This window comes from Epargyreus clarus, unplaced genomic scaffold (assembly GCF_041222505.1).
Source record: "Epargyreus clarus isolate Ecla_fem2 unplaced genomic scaffold, WU_Ecla_fem_2.2 ptg000005l, whole genome shotgun sequence".
Lineage (NCBI taxonomy): Eukaryota > Metazoa > Arthropoda > Insecta > Lepidoptera > Hesperiidae > Epargyreus > Epargyreus clarus.
Genome location: NW_027332213.1, coordinates 15,768,970 through 15,785,311, shown reverse-complemented (window position 1 = coordinate 15,785,311; position 16,342 = coordinate 15,768,970). Strand labels below are relative to the sequence as shown.

Below are 16,342 nucleotides of genomic sequence, written 5' to 3'. Positions count from 1 at the left end.
TAATGATCAGACCTTCCTACTAAGTGCTTACTAAGCCTGCAAAGTGATAGAACGTTTAGCGTATATGTAACAATGCCACAACAAGAGCTGTGACATATTTACACACACACAATACAAAATCTTAACACTTGAACTGAAGTGTTGAGCATCCAGGCATGAATGAAATAATCCATCTTAAATAAATTTCCCTCTCTCATGTTAATACCGAGATGACTTCAGAATAAATACCAGGATACAGGGAGCATTGTGTCTTTGAGTAGTTGCACCCTAAACTCACATGGACAAATTTGGTAAAGATTAACTCCCTTCGTTCTATTCTGCCACTCTCCCTCTCTTCTTCTAAATACTGAGGTATGAAAGAAAAAATCGCTCCTAATTCACAAATATACAGAGTGACCAATACCTGCTTAACAGTGAGACACGACGGCTTGTCGGGTCGTCCTTCCAGCCGCAACGACAGGTAGTCGTGCACGGCCTCCATGCAGATGGAGCTGAGCAGCAGGAAGTGGTTGCGGTACGACGGCAGCGACATGCTGCTGCACTCCTCCGACCAACAGCCATATCTGGGGGGCAAAATACGACGCGTTGAGAGGTAGTGGTACTTCGACTTGAATGGTAGAGTCAGCGCCAAATTGCTGGTCCGCTCCGAATATAGAAAAAAATCGCATCGTAATAGCAAATTGTAGATATTAGCGGGACGACGATAGCGCGGGACCTAACGCATCTGTCAGTTTAGCGTCAGGTGAACCAGGAAAACTCGAAGCGCCTGTTCTATTTAGAGTTGATCACAGATGGGCGGCGGTGAAGTGGTTACCGTCAGGTGGACTATAAGGTGGTTTGCTATTTCCCTTTTATAAAAAATAACAACAACAACAACAATCATTTTTTAACAGCTTATTTTCCTTATTCCTGTAAATGATTGACGAAAAATGTTAAAGGATTATTTTATTATTTTATCTAATCAATGCATATTGCCCACTGCCACTTTCTAGCAACAAGACCATTTAAATAAAATTGAAAGTAATTATTTTCTTGATAAATATTTTGCGTCGACGTTTTAAGGATGAGTTTCTAGTGTCGATAAATGAAAAAAATAATTTCAAAATAAATTAAATATAATCAAAGACATTCAACTTCATTCAACATCTTGTGTGAATAGAAGTGTACAACACAGTGTGTGTGTTCGCCCAGGGGAAAAATCCCACTCTAAATTAAAAATAAATAAATAAGTTTACAACACAGAACCCATACATCGAACTCACCTCCGTAACTCGTGCGCGTTCATGGCGTCCTCCTGCTTGGCTTCCTCGCTTTTCACCTCCCCCTCCTTGTTCTCCCCGAATATCTCAGATGGATCGTCTGTTACGAATGCGTCTGGGGAATCCTGGGTAACATAAAATATTTATTAATTTGTATAAACAGAGTACAGGTTCGTACATGCTTTTTTCGAGAATTGTCGCACAGATTTCAATGTTTTGTGAGTATCAGTGTTTCCCGCTTGAAAGATAGGACTTTTGGAGACCGATAGGTGGCGCTTTCGGCAAGATCTGTTCGGAATTAAATGGTCAGTAAAATAACTAAAATGTCAGTGATATTAAAGTTTCAAAACCTTAGGCTTGAATATTACCGTATATTTCACATGATACAAGACAGGTTGCTATATCAGAGAAAGACTAACAGATATATACAGATATACGATAGTATAGATACGATAGTGAAGAGATACTTCACTATTATTTTATGTTCAAAAACAATTGTACCATTTCCCAAATTATCAGTAACGTCTACCTTTGAATTCATTCATCCACACGAGATGCCAACATAACTAAATTTTGTTAGATTTATGGATGTGTATTTGTCTAAAGTACTCAAGAATTATTTCTTGGCTAGAATAAATGTAGGATTATATTGTTTAGAAGAATTAAGATTTACCTGCGGTTCCAATAGAGTGAAATAGACTCGGCTCAACAGATTGTGGCACATTTTGTTCATGAACATCATGCATCGCCGAACTCCCTGTGTTTTCAACATTTCGTAGTAGTATTCTCTGTAACAAAATATTATTAAAATAATTGAAATGTATATAAAATGACATTTATTTTTTTTATTATTTAGCCTAACGATTAGGCAGACGTGCTACCTGATGGAAAGTAGTCAAGCGCGCTTATGGACATTTGCAACACCAGAGGTGTTGCCAATGCATCGCCGGCTTTGTATGAGAGCTCTTTTTGTACCTTTTTTGAAGAGCCCCATGTCATAGCGCTCCGGGAATACCGGATAGAACCGTGGAAGGCCGCCACGAGTCCAGTTGGTGTGCATGGAACTTCATCCTTCCGCGAGTGGTGCTATGAGGGAATGGTGAGTTAGGCACCAGGTCAAATAGTTCCTCGGAAAACTCACCATTGTAAAGCCGGTAGAACACACAGAGGGAACCTATGTCCCTCCGCAAACTTAAAGGTTCTAACAGATCGGGAATCATCGGGTCATTGACGATTCGGATCGCGCGTTTCTGCACCGAGTCAAGTGTGTTACACGCCTGCACGGAGTCAAGAGTTGGTATTGGCGCGCCCCTGCCCAGAGATGCGAACAGTACACCATGTGGAGTCTCACTTGCGCTTTATAAAGCAGAAGGAGTTGCCCCGTACTGAAGTACCGGTTCGCTAGGTTCAAGACGCCCAGCTTCCTCGGTGCCAACTTGACCTTAACGTCCAAATGACCCCGGTTGCGCCGCCGCGCTCGCCGGCGCTGCCGTAGCCGCTCTCGCTGTACACACCTGTACGGCGAGCACGCGGTCCGCCTGAGCAGCCGCAGCCGCGCCAGGTCCGCGAGCGGGCCGAGCGCGAGCACGTGCCCGCCGCCGTCGCGCTCGCCGGCGCTGCCGTAGCCGCTCTCACTGGACGCGCTCGTGTCGTTCGTGCTGTACGTCTCCGAGACCACGATCTCCGGGGTGTCGGGCGTCGTGATGCCGGACAGCTCTGAAACAATCATAAAGTTATTCATTTTTATCCTCCTTCATGGTCAATTTGTGCATTCTCTCTCGGTCAGTCAGGGTTCCCAGACATGACTATAAATTATATAGACGTAAAAAAAATATTACAAAAAAAATATTATAGTTTAAAAACAAAAGGCCACGCTAAAATCGCACAAGGAAAATCGTTAATCCTGAATCCTGACGATCCTGATGAGCTGAATGGGATAAAATTATGTAAATCGTGTATTGTCATCGGTTCTTGATAATTGTTTAAAATTTTAAGCTAATCTGATCGTTCAAAGTAAGTAAAAAACAGGTTAAAAAATTCCTTTACATAAATATTTATCCGTTACATACATACAGATCAAGCTAATAAAAGCGTGATAAAAATACTTGTTTATTAACAAAAACAAACCTAATAATCATTAATTCGAATTATAAGATTAGTGCAACTCGTCATTCTATGGAATAAACTGAGACAATTCACATCCATAGTAATAAATAAATCTTTAATTGTTAATCTCAACAAAAGTTTTACCAGAAAAACATAACAATAATATTTAAATTATCTTTGTCATTATAAAAATAATATTTTCGAACTCACCTTTAAAATAAGGTTCATCTACAGCCGATACTTTTCTCTCTTTCGCAGTAGTATCTTGGCCCTGACCGGAGTCACTACTTCCATGACTATTAGATCCATCTGTATTCGTAGAACTGCCTGTACCATTCTGGCACACCTCATTACTTCTCCGTTCATTGGAATGTTCATTCCTCTGTACATTCTGTTCATTCTCCTTGTGGACATCGGGTTCAGGTCCGGCGGACTGTCCGCTGGAGTCGCTGTTGTTGGAGTCTGTCGTGTTGTTGCTGACGTCGAAGCGCACTTGACATGGCCGCGGGGAATCCATAGATTGTCTATAAAACAAAATTATAAGGTAACTAAAGTCCAGTTATTTATCGTACTAAATATTGTTAAATTATTGAAATGCTAAGGTAGTCTATTTTGTCTTACATTCGATTTAATTTTAGATTTTTTATCTACTTTAATATAGCATAATAAATGAATATAAATACACATAAAAAATCACAAGACTTTTTTTTTTATTTTCAAATGATTACATTTCAAATGATTAATGATTGATACAAAGATATATTGTAGTAATATGAGGGTGTTTATAAGGTAGGTATAACATAAGAAATTGTGTTCAGAAAGTGTTATTATATTTGGTAAGTTACTCGTACATTTGGTGAATTCTGTATATCTTGTGGAGTGTGGGTATATGTTGCTAATGGTGAGTTGTGGGTGGTCAGTTGGTGAGTGTGTGGCGCGTAACGAGTAGTACGTTGCGAGTGGCGAATGATCACGTGACTTGTGAATTTAGCGCGTGAATTGTCGATGTGGGGCATAACGGGTTGTATGTCGCAAGTGGTATAGCTATTGAGAAGGAACATTGCGTGTGGCGTGTGGTAAGTCATATGTAGCTTATAATGCCTTATAACATTACCTGGTGGCGACGGAGTCAGTAGACGCCCTATGGTCGTATGTACGTCGGCGCTGCTTGCTGAGCAGCGTGCGCAGGATGCGGCGGATGGAGAGCATCTTCAAGCGCATGTGGAGCGCTATGTTGTACCATAAACACATTGCCTGGGACAATAGAAATTATTTTTATTTAATAGTTGTTAGAATTGATTTTTCTGGTATCCTTATAATAACTTAAGTTAGTCTTTTTTCAATAATTGTATTGGGAAGCCTGTCTTTACGTTGTTTTAAACTGTAAGCAAAATTATTTTCGGATAAAATACTCTTATAATATGGCGTATAAAATAATATCAAAAATACGTAAAATATCTAATGAAAACTATACACTGACAACTGAATTATAATGGTCATTTCATCATGTCAACAAATCCTGGACATCAATGTAATAACGCCTGACTTCACAACGCTATCATAAGACCAAAATTTTTAAATCCTGGACATAAATATAAGTACGACCGAATTCAGGCCACTATCATTATACCACGATCTTAGAAGCCTGAGACAGGTAATATGAGGACCAGTAGCAATCACATATCACTCACCCGTATCCGGTTCTGGAACTTCGGATCGACCAGCATCGGCTGGTCTGCCTTGGCGGCAGTGCTGGACGGGTAGAGCGCTAACGAGCCGTAGAAGGCCTCGAGCAGGTTGCTGACCTGCCGCATGGCCACGCCCACCGCGTCCGAGCACGCCGCGCAGTCGAACGACACGCATATCGACGGCAACCCTGGGAGAGGAAGAGCAGGGGATTTTGGTTTAGGTGTCTGTGTTATAAAGGTGTTGATGTTACCACACTAAATAAAACAAACACCACAGCTCTTTAGGTTGTGTTCTAAATCACTGTGCGATTAAGAAGACAAAGGTACAAACAAAAAATGTTTTAAATGCTCAACTCTTTAATGCTACACTCTTTGACGCTTTTTTGTTATTGTAACTAGCCGTACATTTTTATGATACTGTGCTACTGTTTTTAGTTTTGAACGATATAGTAAAATACATTCACTTTTTCAAAGCGTTGTGGATATGATAGAATACATTTACAAAAGTTATCTGAAGTAACATTGCTTCATATTTGCATCTTAAAGAAGTGAATCCTATAACAAAAAACCAGATGGACTGTACTTCCATTTCCTACTTTAAAAAAGACATTCTTATAAATCTGTTTATCTTATTATTCAATATAAAACAATCAATACAAACGTACCGTCATCCTCTTCGCAGATGGGTATCTGCTGGCAATCCAAGACGTCAGCGGAGAGGTCCTCGCTGGAGCCGACCACGACGGTCAGCCGCCGGGATTGGTCCGTGCACGGGTTGGGGTTTACAAACCTGTAATGACAAAAACATTATTAGAGGAAAAGTAGTGTATTTTCTTGACTTATATTGGATTTTATTATCGTGTTTTATATAATGGATATATAATACACTCCACCTAGGTTCTTGAGTAAATGACCTACTCAACTTTTACGCGATTAATCATACAATGTATATCCGCGCATATAAGACCTCTCATAGTTTAGGCACTATCGGAGTACCTATTTCTGATTTACAATAGAAGTGTTAAAATTCGAAGCTGTCTCTGTTTTACCTGAGACATTTTAACTAAGCCCTTTAGTGTAGGTACACATTCTCGGCTAACCTCAGTTAGAACACAAATCTTATTTGCGAGTTTGTTACTGACAGTATATAGGCACATTTGTTATTAAATTTCATACAAATGACCAGCTCTTCCACCTGTTAAGCTACTGCAGCTTTGGGGTGCTAAGACACCTGTAAAATAATAAAGTGACAGCATCTTCCTCACTTGTACTCCAGCACCTTCTGCACTATGGACGGCACGATGTCTCTCTGCGCGCACAGGAAGGCATCCTGCTGCGCCAGCGAGCGGCCCGCGATCTTGGCCTGCAGCTCCAGCCAGATCAGGTCCTTCAGCTCGTTCTGCCACACCTGCTCCTCGCGGCTTATCTGGAATATAGACTTATTTTTTGTAATGACGGGGAGTCAACTTAATGCATACGAATAAAAAACATATCAATTTGGAAAGGGAGATATAAATAAGATTAAAAACTGGCAATGGCAATGTATTTATTTTGTCGTTTGTCTTGCATTCCCGAATTGCATTTTTTCACGGGACGAGAAAAATAAAGATATCGAAAAAGGTTATATCTATGTTACTTTATCTCTATGAAATTGAAGAAGCAAACAACCAAGCATCTCATTTTTCAAAGTTGAACAGATCAATACTTGAATAGTCAAGACAGAATCACGTCGGAACACCTTCACTTAAAAACGTATTCCTACATAATTAAAAAAATACAAAGCTACTTCAGCCGGTACATCAGCGACATGAACCTGGGGACTAAACACCACAAAGCTACTCACAGTCCGCCTGCAGCCCTTCTCGACGTTGCCCATGTTGATGAGCATGCTGAAGGTCTTGTGGAAGCTGACCCTGTTGGCGGGCAGCTCGTCGTCCGCCCAGCGCTCCTGCACCTCGTCCTCCGCCGCGCGACACTTCAGCCGCGAGGTCAGCGACATGAACCTGCTGCACGATTCCACCTGGGAATTCAGAATCTGGAATGAAGAGCGGTGGTCACGGTTTAAAGACTACTTTGAAGAACTAAGTTTCTTAATCATACCAGTTTTAGAATAGGAAAAAACCTATAGCAAATTTGTGGCATTATTTGACTGTGATGACTTTTATGAAATAGAAATGAGAGGAAGAGCATAGGCACACCGTTATTCGTTTACCGAGCACCGAGGTGCCATCATCATTAATATTAATAAATCAGGAATTTTGTAATTTTGATTTTTCCTTTTTGATGAATACATTCACATATTTTTGTAAAGAGTTAGAAGCATTTGCCCATACTATCTTCCATTGTAGCGACGATATAATTTCGAGATATATAGGGTTCCATAGCCTTTATCCTATGGCCTTTAATTAAAAACTTTTTGTAAATAAAGTTAGCCTTTGCAAAAGCCTCTTTGTTAGGATAATCTCCATAAACAATATAAGGTTAGTACACTCCACAAAATTTCGCATTAGTAAGCTTTATGACCAAGCCATCAGCTGATACAGGCCTGTTGTCATCTCATACCAGAGTAGGGATGGCGGTGGTCGGCGCCGGCGAGGGCAGCGAGTCCGCCTTGTTGTCCCGTTGACCCATCTCTTGCTTCCAGTCGCGCTCCTTAGACCGTCTTAACTTCAGACTGGCTCGTTTTAACCTCTCTGGAAGTAACCATGAAAAACAAAAAATCTTAATCAACACACAACTCTCACACTGAAGTTGGTAGAGCCCTCAGTGGTCCGACTCCAGCGGCACCACCGCCACATCTATTTTGGTCGAATAACAGCAGTCTTAAGCGCTGCTGTGTTCTGGTTTGAAGGGTGTGGTAAAGGAGACATACTTTCCCAGCTTACCGACCTTGGGTAGGGATATCTCATCCTATCTGGGATTGATTACTGATGTACATAGGCAGCAGTAGCCAATTACCATCAGATGGACCGCATGTCCGTCTGCTACTCTTATATTATATAAAAGAACACTTGAGTAATAATACGGTCGCTTCAAATATACGTCAGGCGGCATCACAACCTTCCACCTTGCTTCAGCCTTCACAGTATACCTAAATGTCTATCACGGTGGTACATACCCAGTCGAACCACACTAATTCTACCTTGTAAATGTTACGTTTACCTAACTGGCATATGATTTGTTCTACAGCACCATAAACACTTAATCACAACCTTTCTTCGTCCTTCAGGGTATAAATATCTACAGCGGTGGTACATACCCAGTCGAACCATGCTAATTCTACCTTTTTAATGTTATTTTTACCTAACTGGCATATCATTTATTCTATAGCACCATAAACACTTTACTAGACACAATACACCACAACTAACAGTATAAACAAAATAAAGGACACATGAACACTGACGTATTTTAGTTCGTTATCATGACGTGTGTATGAAATTATCACTAACATTAGACAAATGTCAATAAGATAAACTTCAGGCTTTTTTGTCATTGGGCATGGATTAACCAACCTATTTCGATAATTTGGTATGTAACAAGTAGAAATATATTGTCACATTAAGAAGTTCATCACTGGGTCTTTTAGGACAAACTATGTTGATACTGTATTTTCCTTTCCTCATTTATAAAGTCTTACGTTACCTTCAGCTATTTCTGTGGACACAGGCCTCCTCTCGGAGAGTTTTGGCTAAGTGTCGATTGATAGGCTACAGATATGTTTGATTTTCTTTATAACTCGGAGGTATAGAGGTTGCCTCACAATATAATCTTTCTTCGTTAAAGATAATTAATTAAGTTCAAGAAAAATAAGAAGCTTGCTACTACTATTGGAAGATCGGTTACCCAGATTATCAGAGATTTTATTATTTAAAAAATAATAGCAGAATGTCTCACTAGGGTTCATTAGTGACTTTATAGTGTAAAAGTACTGAACAGAAATATATTCTCACCCGGTGGGATTGGCTGGGCTGGTTCGCTGCTTTGTTTTTTGCTATCGTTGACAACTGGCCGCGCAACGCCGCTGGAATCTAGGAGACTTCTGCAAAGAGAGAAAAGATTTTATAATTTACCGTATTAATAAAAATATTATAGCACAATATTCATATTTTTATAAGAAACTATGAACTGCAATAAGTACATGATAGTGAGTGATGATTTTATTGTTTTGCTGAAAATGATTCCACTTACAATAAAATTGTGACTGGAATTTATTGATTTTTTATGTAATAAAGAATTAGAAAACGAACATACAGCCCACCTGCTGGTAAGTGGCCACTCCCGCCTAAGGGCATTTGACATCAACCCAAGATCAGATTATAATCTTAACCGAAGTCTGTTTGCTACCCTTTAGGACTAAGATGGAACGCCTTAAATAAGCGCCTCTTTTTGCACACCAAAACTTGCTAATTTGTTAACATATACCAACCAATTAAAATCTACTCTGTAACAAAGTGTTTAAAAGTATAATTATCAATAACAATATGTAGGAGGTACTCGTGCTAACCAACTAATAACTATCTAATACATTATGCCCTTGGACCATGGTGATATGCAAACAAACCGAGCTTTAAGCTCCAAGCTTTAATCTAGCCGCCTGATTGCGTTAATTGCGGTTAAGTGCCCGTTCAATTACTTATCGATACTTGTTCGATCGTCACATACGAGTACGTACGAGTAGGTACTTATGATAACACACATTGTATCCAGCTTCAATAAAAGCAGGGATTTGGTATAAAGACAGTAATACTGGTAATAAAGTGATATAACTGATGCATTGGTGGTTCATCTAACAATCATCTTCATCGTCATCAATATGTCCACTACACTGATGAAGTGGTAGACTCCGTATACGAATAAGAAGATTTTTAAAGCATACTCAGGCAAGTAAGTTGCCTCACGTTATTTTCCTTCGCCGTTTAAGCATATGATTATTAATCTTTAATACGCACATATATTCGCGTAATAAGTACCTGGGTTTTAAAATTCTGCGCTCCCAACGTGAGAATCCAAATTCAAACTAATACAGTATCACTGCTATTTAACAATCACATAACACTGAAAATTATATAATCTGATGAGAGATTTTTATTGACAATTACTCTCTACACTGCTATCTATTATTACTTCTATTATATTACACTACAAATGATATAAAATGACGTGTGTTTCTCATTGACAGTACTCCTATCACGGATTTGATACGCCCATAGTTTTTCATTTAGTTCCTACAAGAAATTGTATAAGTAGCTAAAAACACACAACCACAAACATCCATCTCATAAGAAGTTGTTAAAGTTAATCAGAATTTGTGCGAGATTTAAATCTGTTTTAAACTTTAGAAACTACTTTTCAGTTTTTCATTTAAACAATAATTTTGTTAATTAAACGATCATTTAACAGTACACTGAGTGACATTACGGTCAAAACAGATTCGTCGGCGGATCCGTAACGCCGATAAGATAATGTATCTGTTGATAATTATCATAATATATATAATTGTGCATATTTATTATGTATCTACTGGTTGCTAACAGAGGACTTAACTTACGACTCGTAATTGTCCCACTGCTGAGCACATGTCTCCCCTCAGAAAGAGTGGAGTCTAGACCAATATCAACTGAGCTGGTCAAATGCGGATTGTTACACTTTGAAAATTTCTTTTAAATAAATCTCATGTGTAGATTTCCTATCAATGATTTCCTTAGAGTAATTAATTCTTAATAATTTACGCTTAAGTTTGAAAAAATAGATTTGCTGTGTGATGTGTTAAAACATTATATATGTTTTTAATGTCCTATGATCACACAGGTGATCATGTTCCAGGTGATCAGTGCACTAATGAGTGGTAAATGACCACCCAGGTGATCAAAGTGGAATAGACCTTTAAAAGGAGGGAATCATATCCAACCGCAGAATATATTTAATTATTGATTGTCATAAATCGTCCTGACGGGGAAATACCTTCATCCTTTATTTTCGATAACAATTTTAATCCTCGCCACCGGGGCATAACCTGAGACATTGACATTCACTATGTGTACCCATTTTGTTATCAACACTATATGCACGTAGATCATACGCAATATAATCAGTAATCTCACTGCTCTTGACTTCCGTGGCGGAGCTTGCATCGTACAGGTGATCCGGGTTCGATTCTCGGCTAGACAGACATCTCGGATGTTTTTATATTTCTATTCGAGGTCCGGGTATTTGTATGGTTGTTTGGTGTGTCTATGTCATCAATGAAACTGAGTATGAAAAAGAGTAAGAGTGAAGGGATTTCAGATAATTAAAAGAAAATATTTCCACTGGGATTCGAACGCAGGGCACCAGATTCGAAAGTTGTAATCAAAACCACGGAATATTACCACTAGTGTAATTATAATGTTTATACATAAATTATGTAACAGTTACTTTAAATATGTTTATGTAGATGTGTAAATATGATAGTTTTCCACTATTATACTCATATGAGTAAACGTTACTTATCTGTAAAATAGTCGTAATGTAAGCATAGTAATAAATAAAAAAAAATGCCAACATGCAAATACTATTAAATGTGGCGAATTAATAATTATAAGTGTGGCTTAGTCTAACGTTAATTAATATTGTGATTAATATTAAACAGTATAATGGGATAAAAGTAAATGAAAACACTCATATATAGAAATTCAATGTTATTTCTATGTTCGAATCTATACACTTTTGTAGTTTTGCAGATTCAAATATACGAGAGTAGAATTTCTATAAAACGTCAAAGTAATAACGATTTTTAATGAATGTGATAAACTTGATAAATTATTAAACTTCATATTATGAGCACTTTCAGGATATGTAGAAATCAATTTACAGACCTCATAAACAATTCGATTTTATTTGTATTAAACAAGTGCCCTTAATTTACCAGATGCTTTTAGGGAACCCATATCCAAAGGATAAAAACGGGACCCTATTTCCTACTACCCATTACAAACTATTATTGTTATCTACTTGTGATTTACCGTTAAAGACACTAATAGGGCTCCCCTCATCAGTAATTACTTCCCTTGCAGCCCACAACCACGCAAAGTTTGATAGACAGCAAAATTGGCTACGTGAGTGGGTTCTTCCTATGCAGTCCTATCTAATTATTTAATAGTCTTCGATAAGACGCAATAGAAGTTAGTAATTAATTAAAAAGTCATGCTATTGCTACTCAGTAATGAAGTGAACTTCAGGTCCCTAGTTAAATTTCGGAAAAGGGGAAAATTGACGGATGCTACAAGCTTATTTCATTAATTACAGTTTTACGACTGTAAAATTTGAAAAAACTCAGGCAACAGCAAACCTCAAGCAAATAGACTCTGAAAAAACAAGTAGAGATTTTTCTCAAAAATTACCTACAGACTTTTCACACGCACAATCACATTCAACTGAAGACCTCTTACGGAACATCAGGTTGATTTCAACAAGATGCTTCCTTCACCATTAAGGCAAATGATAATTAATTTTGAATACGCATATAACTCCCAAAGATCAGAAGTGCGTGAGATTCGAACGCCGGACTCCCACAGAAGGAAAATCAAGCCACTAGGATATATTTAACTCCTCTCCACAATCACTAATACTACCCTATACAGAGTTATGAATACTCTAGTATAGTAATAGATATACTAATAGAAAACCATGTGAGTTGTCCACATTTACCTTCGCTTCTCCTTGTACCGTATCCTGGCGCGTGGCGGCGTGGTGCCGAGCAGGTCCGCCTCGGAGCCGTCGCCGCTCTCCGCCAGGAGGTAGCGCGACGACTGCCGTGGGTGCCTCATTACCACGTCTTTGGTGTCACTACAAACCAACGTATGTCATTGTTACAGATAACTTTTATAATATACGAGTTCGAATCCGAAGGCACCACCGCCACACCTATTTCTATCTAATAGCACCAGTGTTAAGCGCTATTTTATTCTGATATGAAGCACGTGGTCGTGGAGATTACTTATTCGACAACCCGCGTGGCGGAGAAGTCACGCGCTTAGGGTCCCGGGTTCGATCTAAGATCAGACAGATATCTAATTGATGAAATTACGTTTCTATTTCTGGGCCTGGGTGTTTTTGTATTTATCTCTGAGTATGTCCATAGCACCCACTATACAGGGAATCCTAGGGGCTGTGAGTGTAGATAGAGGCGGTCAAATTTTGTCGTCATACTTATCAACAAATCTGTGATCGACCTTAGGAAGAAACTCATCTCTAATTTTATCTGGGACTAGCAGAACCCGCGGCTTCGCCCGCGTAAAAACATATGATATGACATACAAATAACTGTAATCGTAAATTTGTACCTTTAATAATTTTAACGATAAATTAGCATTAATATTTAATTAATAAAAGCTTTTTTTTTCATCACTGTGTACCTAAATTGGTCAAGCTTTCTTCAGAAACATACACTGAAACTCTAATAAGTGGAGTGTAATGAAACTTTCTTTAAAATATAAGTTTCATATAGGGTACAATAATTATTATTTACACTATTCCATAGGAACCGTCCTTGTTATATGGGGCCTTACTGTGATTCTTTCCAGGATCTCTGGGTGGGCAGTTAGAGCTCCCATTCTTGCCGCCCGCAACTCCAGAAGTCCCCCTTTAGTCTCGAACGACACGCAGGGATACTGTAGCCCTGTTCTAGCCCAAAATCTTAATCCAAGGTCTATGTGTCTACCACATCACCATCACTAATCAACGCATAGCCACAACCATACCCCACGGCAGGACAAAATGTTGGCACGCAGTGTGTCCAAAGTAGTTGCAATGTACCTAATCAGTCTACTAAAATGTAGGCCAATTTGAATAAACTTATGCATTATCATATATCATATATCATATTATATGAAATTTGCACCCGTCCACGTTGTCGTGTATTTGTCTGAATAGACGTTATATGAAATTTCACGTTTCAAAACTTCGACCTTAAAAGATTCCCGTATAACACTTCTTTTATCTCCTTAGTAGAATTTTAAAAACATTCCTATGTACATATGGATCAATCAGCAAATTTCTGAAAGCTAATATTCAACGCCAGCGGTTGGCAACTCGACACCCACGTGGTGGTGGTGGTGTGTGGCCCGCGACTTTCCCTTGTGGCTCGCGGGTCTGCGCGTTACTAATAATTGGCCATGTGCAAGTCAAACCCGCACCTGGAGGGATCCGTACAACCAAATTTTTTTTTTTAAATTTTATAGTATTTAATATTGTAGCAGCCATTAAAGTATACACATTGTGAAAATTTGAACTGTCTACCTCTAACGGTTCAAAAGTAAGTTGGAAAAATAACGAATAGCAGTTTGTTATATGGGGACCACTTTTTGTTTTCAACTTTTTTTATTTTAGTATTTGTTGTTATAGCGGCCACCGTTATGCATCCTCTGTAAGAATTTCAATTGTCTATCTATTACGGTTCCAGAGATAGAGCCCTGTGACACACGGACAGACGGACAGACAGCGAAGTCTTAGTAATAGGGTTCCGTTTTTATCCTATAGGTACGGAACCCTAAAAAACCGCTGTTCTGCACTTCAACACGTGCAATACATTCCCATGTTAAAAATATATGTTACGACGGCCCTTGGAATTTCGCCTTACACTAAACCTCTCTGCACTCTGTTCTTTTTCCAGACACGCCCAAGGAAGTAACTACAATAACGGTCTTTAAAGAAACTTTCTTTACTTATAGTACCCTAATGGGGTTGATTGTTGAGTTGCTAAAAATGCTGAAACAGATGTGTAAACAGAAAGGCATAATGCATACACCCTTTTATAGCCATCTTAAGGGTTGATCTAAAAAAAAACAGTGACTCAGATGCTTCATTGAGTCCAATGATAACTTTTCATAGTGATTGCTTCCAAATTAACGGACTATAAAATAAAGTTCCAACCCCTATTTAACGACCTTAAGGCTTGATTTAAAAAATATGGAAAAATAAGTGATATATTTTTTACAATCAGAAAGCTAAATACCAATTTTCATAGACTTTGCTTCGAAATCTGCGGACTTCTAAACGAAGTTTCTACCCCTATTATACCCTCTTAAGGGTAGATTTTCCATAAATGGTGTTGAAAAAGTTCTATCGTTCCCAACCAGAAAGCCAATTGCCATTTTTTACAGTCCTTGCTTCCAAATTAACGGTTTTTAAAATAAATTTCCATCCCGTATTAAACGTCCTTAAGGGTTAATTTTAAGGGTTAACGGTGAAATATGTGTTCTATTATTTTCAATCAGAAAGCAGAATACTAAGTTACATAGACTTTGCTCTAAAATCTGCGAACTTCTAAATGAAGTTTCTACCCCTATTTTATCCTCTAATTTTATCTCTATAAGGGTAGATTTTCCATAAACGTTGTTAAAGTAGATCTATTATTTTGTACCAGAAAGCTAAATTCTATTTATACAATCCTTGTTTCCAAATTAACGGATTTTAATTATAAAATATAGTTATATTCCCTATTAATCGAACTTAAGGGTTGATTTTCCAAAAACGGTAAAATAGGTGTTCTATTATTTTCAATCAGAAAGCTGAATACCACTTTTCATAGACTTTGTTTCAAAATCTGCGTACTTCCCACCAAACTTTCAACCCCTATTTTACTCTCTTAAGGGTAGGTTTTCCATAAATGGCGTTAAAAAAGTTCTATTATTTCCAACAGGAAATCCAAATGCAAATTTTTATAGTCCTTGCTTCCGCATTAACAGAGTCTGAAATAAAATTCCAACCCCCATTTAACGACCTTAAGGGATGATTTTCCAAAAACAATGAAATAGGTGATTAATTATTATCTATCGAAAACCCAAATACCGATTTCCGTACAGTTTACATTAAAACTGATGGACTTTCATACAAACTTACAACCCTTATTTAACCCAAATAAGGGTTGATTTTCCAAAAACGATAGAATTAAAGTTCCACTATATCTAACCAGTGAGGCAATGGCTAACTTTCATAGTGCTGGCTTTCAAATTGGCAAATTTAATAATAAGCTGTCAATCCTTATTTTATCAACTTAAGGGTTGATTTTCCAAAAATGGTGAAATAGGTGTTTAATTATTTTCTATCGAAAACCTAAATACCGATTTTCATACAGTTTACATCAAAGCTGGGGGACTTTCATACAAACTTACAACCCTTATTTAACCCATATAAGGGTTGATTTTCCAAAAACGGTAGAATTAAAGTTCCACTATATCTAATCAGTAAGACAATGACTAATTTTCGTAGTGCTGGCTACCAAATTGGCAAATTTTAAAATATGCTGTC

The 16,342-nt window shown here is 38.1% G+C and overlaps 1 protein-coding gene across 1 annotated transcript in view; it reads right to left on the bottom strand.

Moving 5' to 3' along the window:
• Mekk1 (mitogen-activated protein kinase kinase kinase 4) overlaps positions 1-16,342 on the bottom strand; it is a 53,920-nt gene that overhangs the window by 15,205 nt on the left and 22,373 nt on the right. The window contains exons 2-14 of the mRNA XM_073073352.1: positions 12,743-12,880; positions 9,007-9,095; positions 7,616-7,746; positions 6,897-7,073; positions 6,319-6,479; positions 5,719-5,843; positions 5,057-5,241; positions 4,480-4,619; positions 3,576-3,889; positions 2,774-2,975; positions 1,933-2,047; positions 1,263-1,384; positions 404-563 (exon numbers count right to left, since the gene is read on the bottom strand). Coding sequence (XP_072929453.1) covers positions 404-563; positions 1,263-1,384; positions 1,933-2,047; positions 2,774-2,975; positions 3,576-3,889; positions 4,480-4,619; positions 5,057-5,241; positions 5,719-5,843; positions 6,319-6,479; positions 6,897-7,073; positions 7,616-7,746; positions 9,007-9,095; positions 12,743-12,880 — 2,059 coding nt within the window. The remainder of the gene's footprint in view (positions 1-403; positions 564-1,262; positions 1,385-1,932; positions 2,048-2,773; positions 2,976-3,575; positions 3,890-4,479; positions 4,620-5,056; positions 5,242-5,718; positions 5,844-6,318; positions 6,480-6,896; positions 7,074-7,615; positions 7,747-9,006; positions 9,096-12,742; positions 12,881-16,342) is intronic.